Source organism: Colius striatus, chromosome 1, assembly GCF_028858725.1.
Source record: "Colius striatus isolate bColStr4 chromosome 1, bColStr4.1.hap1, whole genome shotgun sequence".
NCBI classification, from domain to species: Eukaryota; Metazoa; Chordata; class Aves; order Coliiformes; family Coliidae; genus Colius; species Colius striatus.
The window spans coordinates 183619933-183636487 of record NC_084759.1 but is presented as its reverse complement, the minus strand read 5'-3'; the positions used below and the strand labels follow the sequence as shown (position 1 = coordinate 183636487).

The window sequence follows — 16555 nt, the reverse complement described above, 5'->3', positions numbered from 1 at the left end:
AAATCAGTGGCTTAGATCTTACTATTTTTATCATGTGTTCTTCCATTTCTGATTTTCACCACTGATATTTTAAGCTTATTTCAATTTTGAAACCATTTTAAGTTCAAAGTTTTAAGTGAACTGCACTGTGCCATTGACCAAGTAGAAGGGAATAAGAGACTTGGCTCAGTATGTAATAATGCCAGCATGGAGAAGTGTACCTGAGGATGTACCCTCACAACCAGACACCTGATGGCCAGTCTCTTTTCTAAAATTGAATATGTCTCTAAATGTATCTCTAAAACTGTGGAATATTAATTATGTCTCTCTAGACCTCTTTCATCTGGCGGTCTTAGCTTTGACAGGCAAGCTGAAATCAGAAGCAAGGGTAGACATAGACAGCAGAATGATTCCTTTTTGGTTAGGGGCCCTAGGCTGGGAACCACTATCATGTTATGTGAGCATGAGATGCCATTTTAAGGATCTTTCATTTAAGCCATTTAGAACCACATTCTAAGTAATGAATGCATTCAAACAAAATTGGAGTTGTTATGCAAGCAACACCATTGGAGCCCTTATTAAATGTAACAAATGTTGCACGAAAAATGTTACAATTGCTTTTCTTTCGTTCACTAGGTATGCCAAAAAAAATTTCATCAGAGGCAAGGAGCCAACAATCTGTGTAAATGCAGCTTTACTATTATTTTGCATATTGAGAAGCAATGGATCCATTTTCAAACAGAAGATAACTCTGATCCCTAAATTAGTGTTGTTAGATTAAAGTTAATAATCATATGTCTTGTAAAATTTTATTGCCATTATAGGATGTGAGTGTTCAATTTAATCATAAATGCTGCATTCATTTCTAATTGAGGTGTATGTATTTATTTAATGGAAGGCTTGGGTTTTTTTCCTTGCACACTCAATCCATTATAATTGAACACCTGATTCCTGCCACCAGCACATTAACATCTGGACACGATCTGTCTTTTATGCATATAGATACACTGATTAAACTTGGCAGAAAAGCATATAACAGGAAAACAAAAAGACAACATTATGGAACACTTTCAGCCATAATTTTTTATTATATATTAAGAAGCATTTAATTATCTTATTTAATTAGCCCGACTACTCAGGTCAATTGTTTTTTTTATTGATATGGCGTGTTAGCAACTTGACTATTTGGCAGAAAATAACATGTGACTGTACTAAATGTCTTGTCTATAATAATTTCTTCTGGTTATTTGCTTTCCTGAGACTTTTTATTTATTCCACAATCTTTTCAGCAATATATACTTTTTTTTTTTTTAAATATAGCATTTCATTTTTTATTTTTGTTTCTGATTTAAACCCAGAAAAGAGTCTAAAGAAAAATTATTTACTTCCTAACAAATTTTAAAATCAGTATTATGCTACCTTTTGTAGAAATTTTACTCTTTCTTCAGAAAGAAAAGTGTATTTTTAAGCATTCTTTGTCATTAATAGTTTTAACATAATTTGTCAGCATTTATTAATTTGGGCTAAAAGAAAACCAGCAGGGTTGTGTCACTCCAGGTCTTGTACTTCAGTGGTTTGTATCTGTTCCATGCTGATCTGTTTTAAGCCTGTGATTTAATACATCTGACAACTCAGAGTAAGATGAACTCACATGATAGAAATGTTTCAGTGCATAGTATTCATTTCCAATTAAATAGTAACAGAGTTTATGAGAACTGAGACTGTATGAAAAGCAACAATTAAAAAAAAATATTTTTTCCTACATTTCAGTTTCTTTAAACAATTGATTATACCTTTTCTTAACTTCAGATGCTTCTATTCCAAACCATTTTTGGTATTTTTCTGTAAAGATGTAGCATATTTTTTGACTCAGTAATTCTTCAATATGTATTTGGTGTCACTATACCAGGAAAAAAAATACTACCATTTAAGCAGTGGCACTGTTTTGATTTGCCAAATACTAATACTTTTCAAAATTATTTCCATGCTTTTGGACTTACTGGATAATCTTTATAATATATGTTTTGAACAGATGAAGTAACTTGTCATTCTGCAATGAATATTCTCCCCTTAATTTGAAAATAAATGTACTATTAGTATGTATGACTGTTCTCCCATATAAACGTGATTTGTGAAGTAATAAGACATTCTACTGATTTAAAATATTCATTTTTAAACTATTTCAAACACAGTCCTTGCCCTGAAGTTTAATTTAACCACTTTTTGTAGTTACACAGTGGCATTTTTTTCCTCTTCAAGTCTCAAACAGGTAGGAGGAATCAATTTGAACTAGATTTCCATAGTCTTGAGCCTTTGCATTACACATATCCTGACATCCACAGGAGGGCAGCATGGATAAAATAAGGGAGAAGATGGGAATATGATTATATTGCAGCTATATGAATCTCACTTTTGATGGCTGATATTGTTTTGCGAAAGCTTTTATTATTGAGAAGAGTGCGTGTTTTTTATAGCCAATACAGATAAAGCAATTGCATATCGATTTTAGAAGTTTCCAAATGTAGCTTCTTAGTAGCTATAAAAGTTTTTCTCTGTGTATATATATATATATAAGTCTACTTTAGGATAAGGTTTTTAATTATCTAATGTAGGAGTTATTAAAGCCTAGTTGGAAATTTAGCTCTGCAAATTCTAACAAAATCGATTACAGCATTTTGGTAAATCAGATTGACTATTCCAGTAGGTTTAAGTGACACTGGAGCTACTCTCATTTGAGTTTTCTTTTATTAATGTATGTCTGAATACATATATACACACATGTAAAGTTCCATTTGGGGGAAAAGACTGAAAAATCCTTCTCTCAAATTTGAACAATAATCAATGAGTGATGCTAAACCAATTAATTCTATTTTTTGTTCCACTTAGATTGACACCAAACAGGTCACAGAAAGTGTTTTATCCTTTGTGTTATGCACATATAAATGCAATTTTTTAAAAAGTATTTCTAAAACTTCAAGTAAGAAGAAACCACTCAAACCTCCACTCACATCCAGTTCATCAGAGTTACAACTTTTATTTTCTGTTAGATTTTATGAACTTTTTCTGGTTTGGTTTTTTTTTTTATATGGACAGTTTTGTGGTTGAATAGCACTTTGGTGTTGCTGTTCTGGGGAGACAGTCACTTGTCAGAGCAATCCTGTGCAGCAGGAATGAGCTGACCCCAGTAGATGGCTCTGATGCTCCCTCTCAGATAGTACATTCTGTATTCCCGAAGTCTGACTTCTACAGCTCCAAATGAGAATCAGTTCCAGTTTGATAACTCTAATTCAAGGAATATTTTTATTTGCTATATATTTGTTACAGGGAAGAACTTTTGAGAGAGAGCAAGTCCATGCTTTTTTTAAAGTTTGTGTAACCCCACAAAACAAACCTGTTTTCAAGATATTTGTAGCTTATTAACATTTTTGTAGGGCTTCGATTTTCCCCTAAATTATCTCAATCTATTTTAAAAAATCCTAAATTCTGTGAAGGACTCCTAAAGGAAGTTTCTTAAAGAGGATATATTTCTCAGTTATGTATTTGTATTGTTTCCTGTGGAATTCAGTTTTAGGGTGTTTGTGTAGCATTTCCAAGAATAAACGTCCAATCATGTTAATGGTTCTGATGTAAATTATTGTACACTGGAAGCTCTCTCTTCCAGTGCCACAAGATAATTGCTAAATATTACTAGATGGCAATTTCTGAGTGCACTGAAAGAGCTGCTTCCAGGCATAGGTAGTTGAGATGCAGAGCTGTGCTGCTAGATGTAGATTTTGAAAGTTTACAAATGTTTAGAAAGCCGTTACAGAAATTGAAATAAAAATCCATTAAAAAGCAGGAAATACAGAGATACCAGTTCTAGATTAAGGAACTCCTAGAGCCAGTAATGTGCTCATAGGAGAAGATCTTGGGGATATACGATTGCATGCTTCCATCCAGCTGCTGCTTCCCTTCGCGTCCTGTTGGGAACAAGGTGCAGATCTGAATGTGCTCTTTGGTGAACGCTTGTACGTTTTCCATAGAGGAAGTTTCTTTGAAAGAGCCAAAGTGACATGGAATCTGAAGTCTTTTAGTTTCTTTGGCATTTTTAAAAATCTACAAGTATTCTCCATAGGAAAGTTTCTTAAAATGGATATTGTAAGAGCACTGATTCCCTGGATCATACTATGAAAGCTTTCTTCTGTGTTCTTACTCTTACATCTTCATCAAAAGGCACTTAGGTGTATACAAGTACTTTTCTGACTCTACCTTTTGATGAAAAGATCACATACAGTGGTTGTTCTGTGCTGGTTTTCCAAGGCAGAATGTCTCTATTAGAATGTTAGATTAGCCTTATTGTCCTGGACCAAATGTACATCTAACGTGGCATCATGTCTCACACTGTGGCCAGCAGCAGTACTCTCAGTACTCTTTCAGACTTCACTTGTCTGCAAGGCCTTTCTGAGCCAGATAGTGTTCTTTGCACTTATTAATGTTCAATGCAATTGATTTTCTTTCTTTCACAAAACTGTCCAGGAATGCCTAAAATAACAATGAATTGTAACTCTTTTGAATTCATGGAAAAAAGCCATAACAGTTACGTTGTGTGAGAATGGAAATTACAGTCTGGCACTGTTCCTACATTCCTTAGAGATTCTAGAGATGCAACCAGACAGTCTGTACCACTGATACAGGCAGCAACATGTGTTTTTGTGCTGTTGTATGCTGGATGGAAAGAAACATGTTATTCATTGGTTCCAATGTTTACCTGAAGTCTAGTAGATTAAAAGGGAACTTTAGAATGTATGAGAGCATGACGTATTGAAATTTTAATCCAGAACAAAACTACAATTCCCAACAAAAAGCTTTTTATTTTTGCAGTGTGGGAAGAGACTGCTATTTTGAACATTGTATATGAATTCCAAAAAGGTAATTGTGTTTTCACCACTGATGCTTTAGTTGTACTCTAGCACCTTCAAGTCTGGACTACTCTATAGTAGCACCACAGGAAATAGAAGATTGTACCAGGTGTGCCGAGCATCTTGAATTCTCAGCATAGTCTCTGTTCCTTATCAGATAACTTTGATCGTTGCATCCACAGAAGCTTTACCTCTTAGCACTGACTGAAAAGAAACTAATATGTAGTATCCCGAATTATGCTTTAGAATGAGTACTTTTGTCAGATTGCAAACAGGAAGCCACTTTCATTTCATCTGTTTTCAGGCAACTAACTGCATTGTCTAAGTCTGGAGTCTTGGCACGGCAGGGATCTAATGTAGCCAATGGTGACAGGTACTTCCAGAGGGTAATTTGCAAAGCTCTGAAGATGAAATGCACCTCAAGTAATTTACACTGTACGAGGGAAATGTGGTCACTGAAAGTAGCATAGTGCAGTTGCAAACACAAGTAATTTTATTTGCTGTTTCCCTTTGGGATATTGTCTTTTATATTTTTTAAATTCATGAATGGTTTGCATGTTTTGAAACATGGAGTGAAAAGGTTGAACAGCTTTATAGGCTTCTAAAATGCATTTTCCAATGCCTGGAAGGTGAGGGCTGGTGTGAGGCTTTCTTGAATGTTTCCTCTGCTGCGCTAGGACCTCTAGTTCTGAACAGTTCTCACTTTTCTCCACTTTGGTTTCTCCCTCACAGAAGGCAATGTAATAATGCTAACCTCCCTCACCAGACATGTTGTGAGGGGGAATTACATGAAGTTTATAAAGCACTACTCAAGTGTCAAGCTGCTTTTCTATTAAGAAAATAATGATAGGTAAGTTAGGACTTGTTAAACTGTTTTGTTTCAAAGCATGTTTTAAATTAGTGTTTTCAATTGAATTGTTTGAGGGATTTTTTTAAAACATACAACTGTCAAGAATTTAAAAAAATATTTTTAAATCATGATAACATTCTGTATAAACATCTTCTTTGTGCATTAATCAAAGGAAAGGACTTGACTGATTCATTATCATATTGTTTCAAATCACAAATAGCAATATTAGGTGCCTCTGCTAGATCAGATGTACCTCGTTATAGTAATTTATAATGGTCATCAGCTAGTGATGATGACAAATACGAAAATACTTGGAACTGACAATCCTCACAGAGGAGATGTATGCATTTTTCCTAATGTGTTTCGTTACTATAAAATACAAAATTAGCTCTGCTCAGATCTGTATTCATTGTGAAATTAAAATTATATAAATTCAAAAGTAGCTTTCTAGACAGTGAAAAATACATACCCAAAGCAAAGTATCATCCCTAGGAGAGCTCACTGTTCTTTTTATCCTCCACCACTCTTCCCAAAAGTGAGCTGTTTTCAACACTGGGACTCCAGAATTGAAGTTGCTTCAATTGGCAGCTTACTTCCTTGATTTACACCAGTGTGACACTGAGCAAGGTGTTTTGACTGATTCCATCAGTGGCAGCATACAACCTAGAAACAAAAGCAGTTTTTCCCGATTAACAGGCCCTCAAAGATATAGGCTTTCTAGATCACAAATAATATCACTGCGTGTCTGGAAAGGTCACAGATTTTTCTGTCTAATTGCAGTGTTATGTGTTTCCAATGACACAGTGGGATTTCTAGTCTGGATGCCCAAGTGCTTCTGGTTGCTCAGGATGCATCTGAGTTGATTTAAGGTCTGATAACATAAGGTATTATTTCCACAGTTAAATTGAATGCTCAAGGGAGAGCAATGAAACTTTCTAATACATCAACATTAGCATTAAAATTCAGGTTTCCCCTTTTAAAACCAATCTCTTAGTTGCTCCTGCTTACAAACCAGTAATGTGCTTTGTTTCGCATCACAGAACAGTTTGTTTTCACAGACTGTTATCTATTTAGTTGAAATTAAACCAAGAGTTGAGATCCAGGGATGCACTCATATGCTGCAACCACTGGTAATGGTTTGGTCCGTGGGTTCAAACTAGAACTGGTCCAAAGTAAGCTACATCAAAAAGCACAGAGTGGATGCCTGCCTCTCAGCACCAGCTGTCTCAAAACTATGCTGCATTATCTGTTTACATTACAATTAGGTTACATTAGAATTGGAGCACTTTATACATTTATGTTGCATCTGAAGGATTTCATTCTTTTGTTGCCTGGAATTCTCTCAAGGCTGAAGAATGTTTTTCTGTCTTGAAAAACACTCCCACTTTACATACCAAATAGGTTTCATGATATGACATAAACTGGATTAATAATTCTCAAGTTGCCATTGCAGTTACTTCACAGGTTCCATAAGTACTGGGATGCATATTCACAAATGTCGAAACGCTCTGGAGTGCAGTAAAATATCACTGTCAAAGAATTTACGATATCTAATCTCCTAGCCTACCAATAGCCATTTTTACTGTAAGTGAAAAATTATTTAAGGGGGAAAACAACCGATTATTAATATCTTGCTCATTGGAATAAATTGGACTGTTTTATGTAGCTGTGGTGTTTGTATTACTTGACATTCTTCAACATTTCTTTATCCTTAGCAGGCATAATTACAGTAGAAGTTTAAGCTGATTTTTTTCATTCCATCTGTTGAAGGCTTATTTAGTTCTCTTTCTCAAGAGCACAGAAAGTACTAAAATGAATCCGAGAATGTTTACAGCTGGGTTTCTTATGACCCAGGTCATGTTGTTGTCTTGAATCAGTTTTCTCTCTAGTCCTCAACTGAAGACAAAAAAATGGCTTAATCTTTCGGGGTTAAATAAAAGAAGGAATGCAGTGCAAGGAAGATTCCTTTTATGCAAGCGAGCAGGGATGACTGAAAGTGCCTGTGGGCATTTGGTCCCCATTGGCTCTCACATCGAATGCAATGATGCCCACAGATAGCCTGTATTGTTGTCAGTTAAATGGGATCATGAGTGTCTGAAAGGTGTTTGAGAATGAACTGAAAATCATTTTCACAAGTGGATGATTACTTCTGCCACATGTTAACCGAACTCTATCAGAGTGGCCCAGATTTTTGAGATGGCATTAATTGCTCTTTCAACCTTGACTGAGGTTTCTCTTTAAGAAAGGCCTTTGCTGGACTAAACTGCTACACGTATTGATTTTTCTTTCTGTATTTTTTTCATTGTTTGTGATAAATGAAGCCTTTTACAAGTAGAGAATTTATCATTCAAGATGTAGATAGATTGCTTCATTCCTTAGAATAAAAAGACTGGTCTAAAAATGATCTCTGTAGAAAGTAGCAAGTCCTTTCTCATTTCTCCAGCAGTGAATAGCTCTGGTATTCCACACTCAATTATGTTTTTCAGCTATTCATTAGTGCTGATTTTTTCGTCAAAAAGTAGAACCCTGCACTCTTGCAGAGTAGACTTAGAGCAAATAAGCTGCTATCTTCTTTCACGTAATTGAAACTGAACTATAATATTTAGCAATATGGTTTTGCTTTATTTTTTTGATCAAGGAAACAGACTTTGAAAAATACTCAACCTTTATATATTGAAAATACAGTGATGCTCAAACTTCTCAAAAAAATATTTGTCCAATTTATTCTGTTTCCTGAGAAGAAAGTGATACTGAGACAAGATGATGTATAAAATATTTTTATCCAGATGTTTTGTGTTTTGTAGAGGAAATGTAATTTCTTCTATTTTTATTTGTTTTCCAGGAAAATGAGCTTTAAACAATAAATGTTTCTATTTCTACCATATTATAAACATTGTGAGCTATAATCAGGTAAATCTGTGACCATACAAATCCTATTTTTACTTTTTAATTGGTAAGTAAGTGAAGAGGAAGAAAGCAGTATTAAATAATGTTGAATAATGTAGAATTGTTGTTAAGAACAAAAAGTCTTAGGAAAGAGATTTTTCTCTTTTTCTCAGAAGGGAAGTCTCATAGGTAATATTTTGCTCTCCTGTCATGTTTTAAACAGCAGATCCTTACCCCTCACAGGCTTTTGCTTACAATCCCACAGTTCATCCTTTTGCTCTTGCTGTTCTGTTAACAGCTGTGCAACATGACCATAGTGACAGAAAAAAAGTCACTATAATGTCGTAAATCTTCCTGCAACTTCTTGGGTAATGAGAGTGCTTCCTGTGCCACCAAGCAGCATCAGCATCTGTGTTTTTGTCATCTCCTGATTACATCCAGTTTCAAAGCCTGGAAATTGTCAAGGCTTTTTTTTGTAATCTAAGAGTCTTTATAGGGAAGTGCTTCTGTTTGGGAAATCAGATTTTAGTTTACCGTGGGGAAAAAAAAAAATATCTTGTACATCTGTTGACATTTTGCTATTTGAGCATTTTCCTAAACCGACACTGTGACTGGCTTCTCACAAAGTAGAGAAACACTAGCAAATCTGTGGAAACCAAATGGGAAAAAATAAATGTTGGGGAGTTTAACTTTTCTAACATTCAGTATTTCTGTGTAGCCAAGTGTTCTACTTTAAGCCATTTTTTCTTTTTTCAGATGCAATTGGTGAAATATAAGTGGTATGCAGGTTAGTCTTCTCAGCCATGATGTCTTTTGTTTCTGCTTTTTGTCTTATTTTGAGTGAAAAGGAGTACCTCTGTATTTTTATGGTCTGAGTAGAATGGAGAAGAAAAATCACTTTTTAGATAAAACATTGAAGAAGCAGCTCAGTAGACAGACCAAGTGAATACACTCATTTGTATTGAGCCCTCTAAATATCATGCTGCTTATTAATGGAAAAACATTCTCTTTATTATTCCTTTTGCAGATATCTATACGCTCTAGGACAGAAAGTTTGGAAGCGGTGGAAAAAACGCTACTTTGTCCTTGTTCAGGTAAGTAGTCTGACATGAAATTTCATTAAAAATAGTCTTGGACTATCAGTTTTCTTGCATGTGGTTTCTGGAGCCATTAGTAAATCAGTATATTCAGACAACATATGCAGCACTACTCCAAGCTTCTTACAACAAAGAGACATTCAGGGTTGCTTTTCTTTTAATTTACATATGTAGTAGACAGAAATGTCACTGAATTTTACATATATACAAATGAGTCCCTACACTAAGCAGCAGTTTGACTGAAACAGAGGAATTTATTAATTAAATTATTGTGATGTTGAAATATTCCGCTGACAACTTTCTGTCAGCACTCAATTTCATATAAAGTCATATTTCACAAAAGGGATTGTATTTACTGTTTCATTTACTCTATCTCAACAAAGATTTCCTGCCTTTAAAATTCAAGCAAATAGTTGCTATTAAGAACTTTTTAATAAATATTTTTAAAATAATGCTTATTAAGTTCTTCTGCGCAGTATTAAATTGGGTAAAACTATGTTACTGAAAACCTAGTGTAGCAATTGTTCTTAGTCACAAAAATCTGCTGGGCTGACATTTTATAACTTTTTGTTCAAACCTAGAACTGTATTTTCACATGATTAATAGAATAGGAAGAGAAAAAGTAGATTTTGTGTGGGCAAAAATGAGAAATAATTCTGTGAGTGTCTCGAAAAACATTATTTTCTGTTCGTGCTTGTTTTCAAATAGTGGTTACAAATTTGATGTTCTTCTGAGTCAGTTCAGAGAATGCTATTCTTCTGTGTCCTTGGTTTTGTTGACAGAAAACTCTTAAAGTTTGAGTCTTCATGAACATCATAGAAAGGATGAAGCCTGTTAAAGAGGCTTTTTTAAAAACGAAGACTTCTAAAACTACTTTACAGAAAGCTTGATTCTTTTCTCCACCACTATCAGTCACACTCATCTGGTCTCCTCCTACTCAAAAACGATGAAAATTGTTAAGGATGGAAAAGAAGAAATCCTGAACAGAGCCTTTAATAAAGTAAAGTTAAAAACTGAGAGTATTTGTCTATTATTTTTGTTAAACTTGGTGTCAATGCGGTGTTCTCTCTGGCTTCAATGAAAATTGGCTTGAATATTGATAATCAGTGAGTAATAGTTATAAGGTCTGATGGGATCTTCTGGAAAGTCTACTGAATTAATTCAGGTTCTGTTTTTACTCAGATCCTTTATGAAGAGATGAGGACTTTTTGTGATTTTATTAAGATTTGTAAAGGTTGAAAAGATTTCTATATAGGATGGCTGTTAAGGCATAGATGTGAGGGGAAGTTAGCTTAAAGTTACAGTGGGGGAAAAAAAAGACTAGATGCTCACTTGTCCTTCATACTTTTCTTTAACACTCCTACTACTTTACAACACTCTTTTCACAAAAAAGACTTTCGTCTAAGACACGGATATCATCGGAGTTTCAAACAGACACATAGTCTTTCTGCATGTGATTTGGAGCCATCTGGGAGACTAATTTATTCCAGCCAACTAATATTAACTATTACCTATTTTCTATGCTGAATGTGAAATACTGGAGGAGAATATTACAGGAATTTTCCAGCTGTGATGGGATTTAGACATCTATTTCATTTTAAAGCAGCTGACAGTTCAATAAGGCTATATAAAAAAATGCCATGTTAAATCAATATTTACCATCCAGACAGCTCTGGCTCATTTATATAGTCCAGCTGTGATACATACACTGCCAATAAGCTGAAGTCAATACGTGTGAAGTAAGCATTCAGTAATGAATATCAGTCTGTTGTATCGATGTACTATTGACATATTGCCAACTCTTCCTCTATAGATTAGCTTTTATCTTGCATTGGTAAAACATCAGGGCCATGAAATTCACTTGTAAGTCGGGGTCTATCAGTATGATTTACACATGCTTTGGGAATTTAACTCAGGTGTGAAATTAGATGAATAATGTTGATTTTTCAGGAGCATGATGTGAGTAATGTGCACCTTTGTTATTGCTATACTTGTTAGAAGTTGTTAGTAGTTTCTGAAAAAATAGCTCAATGTTATAGGAAGGTTACAGAGTCTGGAAATTTTAATCTCTTCATCATATTCACTGTTCTTCCTTTTACAATCTAGTCACTTCTCTAGAAGATTATTCCTTTCAAACTGGAAAAAGACAGGAACATAGCGAGTTAGGCGAAAAGCCTCATCTGGACATGCTGTGTTTTACTTTATTTACTGTCTGATAACATCTTCCTCCAGTAGTCTTAATGCAGATTCACTTCTGTCTTTTTAGTTTTATCTCTTCTAATGTTTGAAAAGTCATTCTTTTTTTTCATGGATTTTTTTTTCTAAACACACCAACCACTCAGACTAATTCTTGCTGCTAAACTCTTGAAGTGGGCTGCCCAGTGATGCCCTGTAGGAGGGACCACAAAGTCAGCCTCCAGGTTTCCAGTAGGAGTTCCTCCCAACACATTAAACAGGATCTTTCTGCCCCATGGGGACATCCCCTGGTGACATCACTCAGAAAGTCATGTCCATATTTCTGTGCCTATCTGTCTGTCATGCAGGATATTGGTTTTCTACTCTGTTACAAAGAAAGTAGAAAGGCTGTCAGGTGAACCTCTGGAATATTACGAAATTCAGGTAATTGCAGGTGTGGGAAAAGGATTGTCTTTCTTCTTTCAAGTATTAGTATTCCAGAAGGTTACTTGATTCTGCTTTTCTAAGAATGTATTGTACGTAGTCTTGACTTTTGAGTGGCCATTATCCTGTAAAGTATTGATGCTCATTTGCTGAATTCTAAAGAAAAGCTACCTACAGCTCCATTAACTACTAACAATACACTTAAACCCAGTCATGGGTCTATATTAAAAAGTGTAATTTCAGATTATGCTGGTGTTTCTCTCTATAATAACTGATAACAACCAGCAATATTCATAAGGAAGAGGGTTTAAAAGATCGCAAATGTAAACAAATGAGGGAAGTTCTGCATTTATTTTGTTGAGACTTTTTTCTCCCACAAAGTTTTCTTGAGTTTTTGTTTTCTTTAGTGGAGAGACTTTAAAATATCTAATTTTCAACAAAAAGGTTACGTGTAAGACTGTGACTTGAATATCTTGTAATAAATTGTTCCTTCAAAGTAAGAGAATGCATCTGAAATACATTTGAAGAAGTAAAATCGTCAGCATTGTAATCTCTGTCTTGTTGTAGAGGTGAGATTAAAAAGACACAAGCTTATCTTCAAAAACATACAGTGATTTAAGAAATCTGGAAAAAAAATGAGCATCCTGTGCAGTTCCACAGTTAGTGTTTACTAGCTAGCTTCCTTTTTTGATATCTCAGTTTATCTGCACAGTGTGGTTATATAGAGTTGTTGACATGCAAATGTGAGCAATGTGAGTGTTACTCAGGTTACTTCATTCAACAAAATGGGATAATTTGAATAATGTTATTACTGCACTGAGAAGTATTTAAAAAATTAAATCTGTAGGTTCAATTTACAAGAAAAGCAGTAACAGAGATGGTACTGCTGGTGGGCTGAGAGCAGATGACATGATGTAGGAACTGAGCCCTTTGTTAGGGCTCCAAGGGGATCACCGCCCCCAACAGTCCCTGCTCAGCCTCCCCAGGGCCTCCCCAGCCTGCCCATAGCCCAGGATCGCATTTCAGCCTCCTGGGGTCATCATCCCCTGCCCCAGTGACACCACAGCAGGGCTGGTCTGTCTCTCCACTGCCCTGCCCTGCCCTGCATAGGAATGGGCCCTGTTGAGGAAGGCCCACCAGCAGGCCCACATCCCAGCACAGCCTTGGCCTATACCCTGCGAGGTACCCAGTGCCTGGGGCTGGGGCTGCCCTGGTGCCCCTAGTTGCCTTGCTCTGGGCTGGGCCCTGACTGCCAAGTCCTGCTTCGCCAGCCCTTGGAGAAATGAAAATATTTAACACAGAACACAATCATTTTTTAAAAATATATACTATAAATTGTGGGCTCAATGCATAAATGGTGAGGTCAAACTACTTTGTATGTCATGCTGGAGGACAGGCTGGCTGGTCATCATATCCCTTCTAGCCTGAAAATCTGAATTTCTCAAAATTATGGGCTGAATTGTTTTGTATGCGTGTTTATATTTAACTCTCACTCCTTGGTACAGCCCACTTAAGTGAAGTACTCAATTTGATGTGGAAGCTGGCACTCAGGTTTAGGTACCTGACAGTGTCTTTCAAATTTTTATATCTCCTATAAAACTGTCTGGAATTCAACTGGAATACCTCTGTTTAATTTCTCTTACCTGTAGACTTCTGCTGTGGTTCTGGAGACATTAGTTCAGTATTTCAGGCCTGATGGTAATTTTGCAGAGAACTGTTAACACTTTTTCCTTTTCCTTGTCCACACTGTGGCAGAGGATGTTCACTCACCCATACACTTCATGTAAATAGCACAGCATAATATTGCTAAAAAACCCAAATACTTTATCTAATGAAACATTTTTAGAACATTATGCAGATAATAATCACACCTTCTATCCCTATTTTCAAAAACTAGCAGTCTTTTACAGACAGTGAAAAATCTTTTCTTAATAGCAGTTGAAGTCACTGGACTTAGAGGTGGAGTGATGTACAACTGTCTGAATTGTACTTCAAAAAGGATCATTCCTGAAGCTGTAGCCAAAGCAGTAAATCTATGTAACAACTGAGCAGTCAGCAATTGAGGTAAAGATAGTCTATCATCTTATTAGACAAGTGCCTTGCCTATCCTTAGATCCTTGCATAATTTTACAGACCTAAGAATTTATTTTATAGTTCAAAACAAGTCTTTACAGTCACTATTTCCTTAGCTCTCCTTATTGCTTTCTGTTCCATCTAAGGAGTCTTAAACAGATTTTCTTTTATTGCTTTATTGTTTTTTTAAATAATTTTACTTAATAAGTTCCTGCCAGCTGCAAGTTGCTTGGATATACAGTACTGTTTCCAGTGAGCCAAGCAACCTGAAGAGTCAACACAAGTGCAAAAGATGCAGAAATTAGACTATAAAATCAAACTGAAGGTTCTGATACTTACCACTTTACATGCAAAGTTTTATACTGTAAATATTTCTGGGGGAAAAAAAAGAGTTTATTTCTCCAGCACAACTGAAAGCTAATTTAAACCATGGTATGTGTGTTATACAATTCTGGAATGGAATTCAGCAATTAATAAGTTCTTTCTTATTCAGGTTAGCCAATACACATTTGCAATGTGCAGTTACAGAGAAAAGAAATCTGAGCCTCAGGAACTGATGCAACTTGAAGGATACACTGTAGATTATACAGCTCCTCATGCAGGTACTTTTCATGACTTTGAATTACAATACGTTTGTGTAAAACAGCTGGTTCATTTGGCTCGTTGTGATCTATCAGCAAAAAACTTCCAAGGTTCCTTAACAGTTATTCCACTAGGATATTTTAGTGTGAAAAATCATGATTTTAGAAAGAAACTTGATGTAAAAATGAGTAATAAACTTACACTAAGGTTGCCAGAAACATTGTCATGCCACATATGATACTAGGAAAAAATTATGAATTCTAGTCAATCTTTGCATTTTCTCTATCTTTTTGATGGTGGTATCATGTAGCAGTGTACAGTGAAGTATGGTAATAATTGAATTAGAAAAAGTGAATGATGACAATGCTTGCCAAACACAAATTACTCAGAATAGTTAAAAATAATTTTAAAGATACCAGAAAAATCTACACACGTTAGAATTAAAATGGCAGAGGGAAATGAAATTTACACATTTAGAGAAAGACAGTTCTACTTTATCTACACAGTGGAGGGTTGTGAATTTAAGAGGCTTCTGGCATATTGATGATTGGCCTTTGGAACCATTGGTTCAATGTTTAGAGCAGTTGAAAAGGCAGACAATGCTCAGAAGGTGTCTGGAAAGCCAAAACAGTAGTGTCATAAAAAAGATCTGTGGCACAGCACATTGACTGTTGTGAACTGTCCTGGTTATGTACTGTCAGAACAAAACACAGGCATGTGAAAAAAGGGACCAAGGAAAGAGCAACAATACTAATAAGAGATATGGAGCTGCTTCTGTTCAAGAAGACAAAAAGTTAATGGAGAGTTCCAGCTAAGAAAGTGATACCAACAAGGAGGATATGTTGGAGAAATGCAAAATAACATATGACGCGGAGAAGATTAGTTGAATTGGAAATAAAATTATGGAAATATTTCCTCCTGTGATATTTATTTTATGTATATGTTACTTCCATGTATTTACATTTGATCCTTATAGCTCTAGATTTTATCATATGTCTAGGTTATAAATACCTATAACATTTTTTATCACCCACTCCTGACACACAGACACACAAAGGACACAAAGGAAAACCAGTAAGGTAATAAACATTGATGATGATTTAGAAGTAACTTGTATTTATTAGGATTATCTTCTTATTTCCTGCTCCAGGTCTTCAGGGTGGTCGAATGTTTTTCAATGCTGTTAAAGAAGGTGATACTGTGATATTTGCTAGTGATGATGAGCAGGATAGAATACTCTGGGTTCAAGCCATGTACAGAGCCACAGGTCAATCGTATAAGCCTATTCCTGCAAGTCAAGCTCAGAAGATGAATGCTAAAGGAGGAAATGTCAACACAGATATATCCCCACTTTGTAAGTTGGCTTTCTTTCATGGCTTTAATTTTGATTTCAGTTGATAAAATATGTAGCAACTCCTTCAATGAAGTTTAATTAAGCAGAACTATTCACCAGGGAAATGCGCCTAGCAGTTTGTTGTTAGCCAGAAGCTCTTTAACTTGGATTATTAATACCAGCGAGGGAATCCTGACTTGCAGGTTATTATTTTTATTATAATCCTTGAAAATACAGC

General features: G+C 35.4%; 1 protein-coding gene across 2 annotated transcripts in view; it reads left to right on the top strand.

Annotated features, from left to right (window-relative positions):
* Nucleotides 1–16555, top strand: part of CADPS2 (calcium dependent secretion activator 2) — a 303420-nt gene that overhangs the window by 174800 nt on the left and 112065 nt on the right. For both annotated transcript variants that reach the window (XM_062017907.1, XM_062017917.1), the window contains exons 9-11: nucleotides 9641–9707; nucleotides 14896–15004; nucleotides 16135–16338. In XM_062017907.1, coding sequence (XP_061873891.1) covers nucleotides 9641–9707; nucleotides 14896–15004; nucleotides 16135–16338 — 380 coding nt within the window. The remainder of the gene's footprint in view (nucleotides 1–9640; nucleotides 9708–14895; nucleotides 15005–16134; nucleotides 16339–16555) is intronic.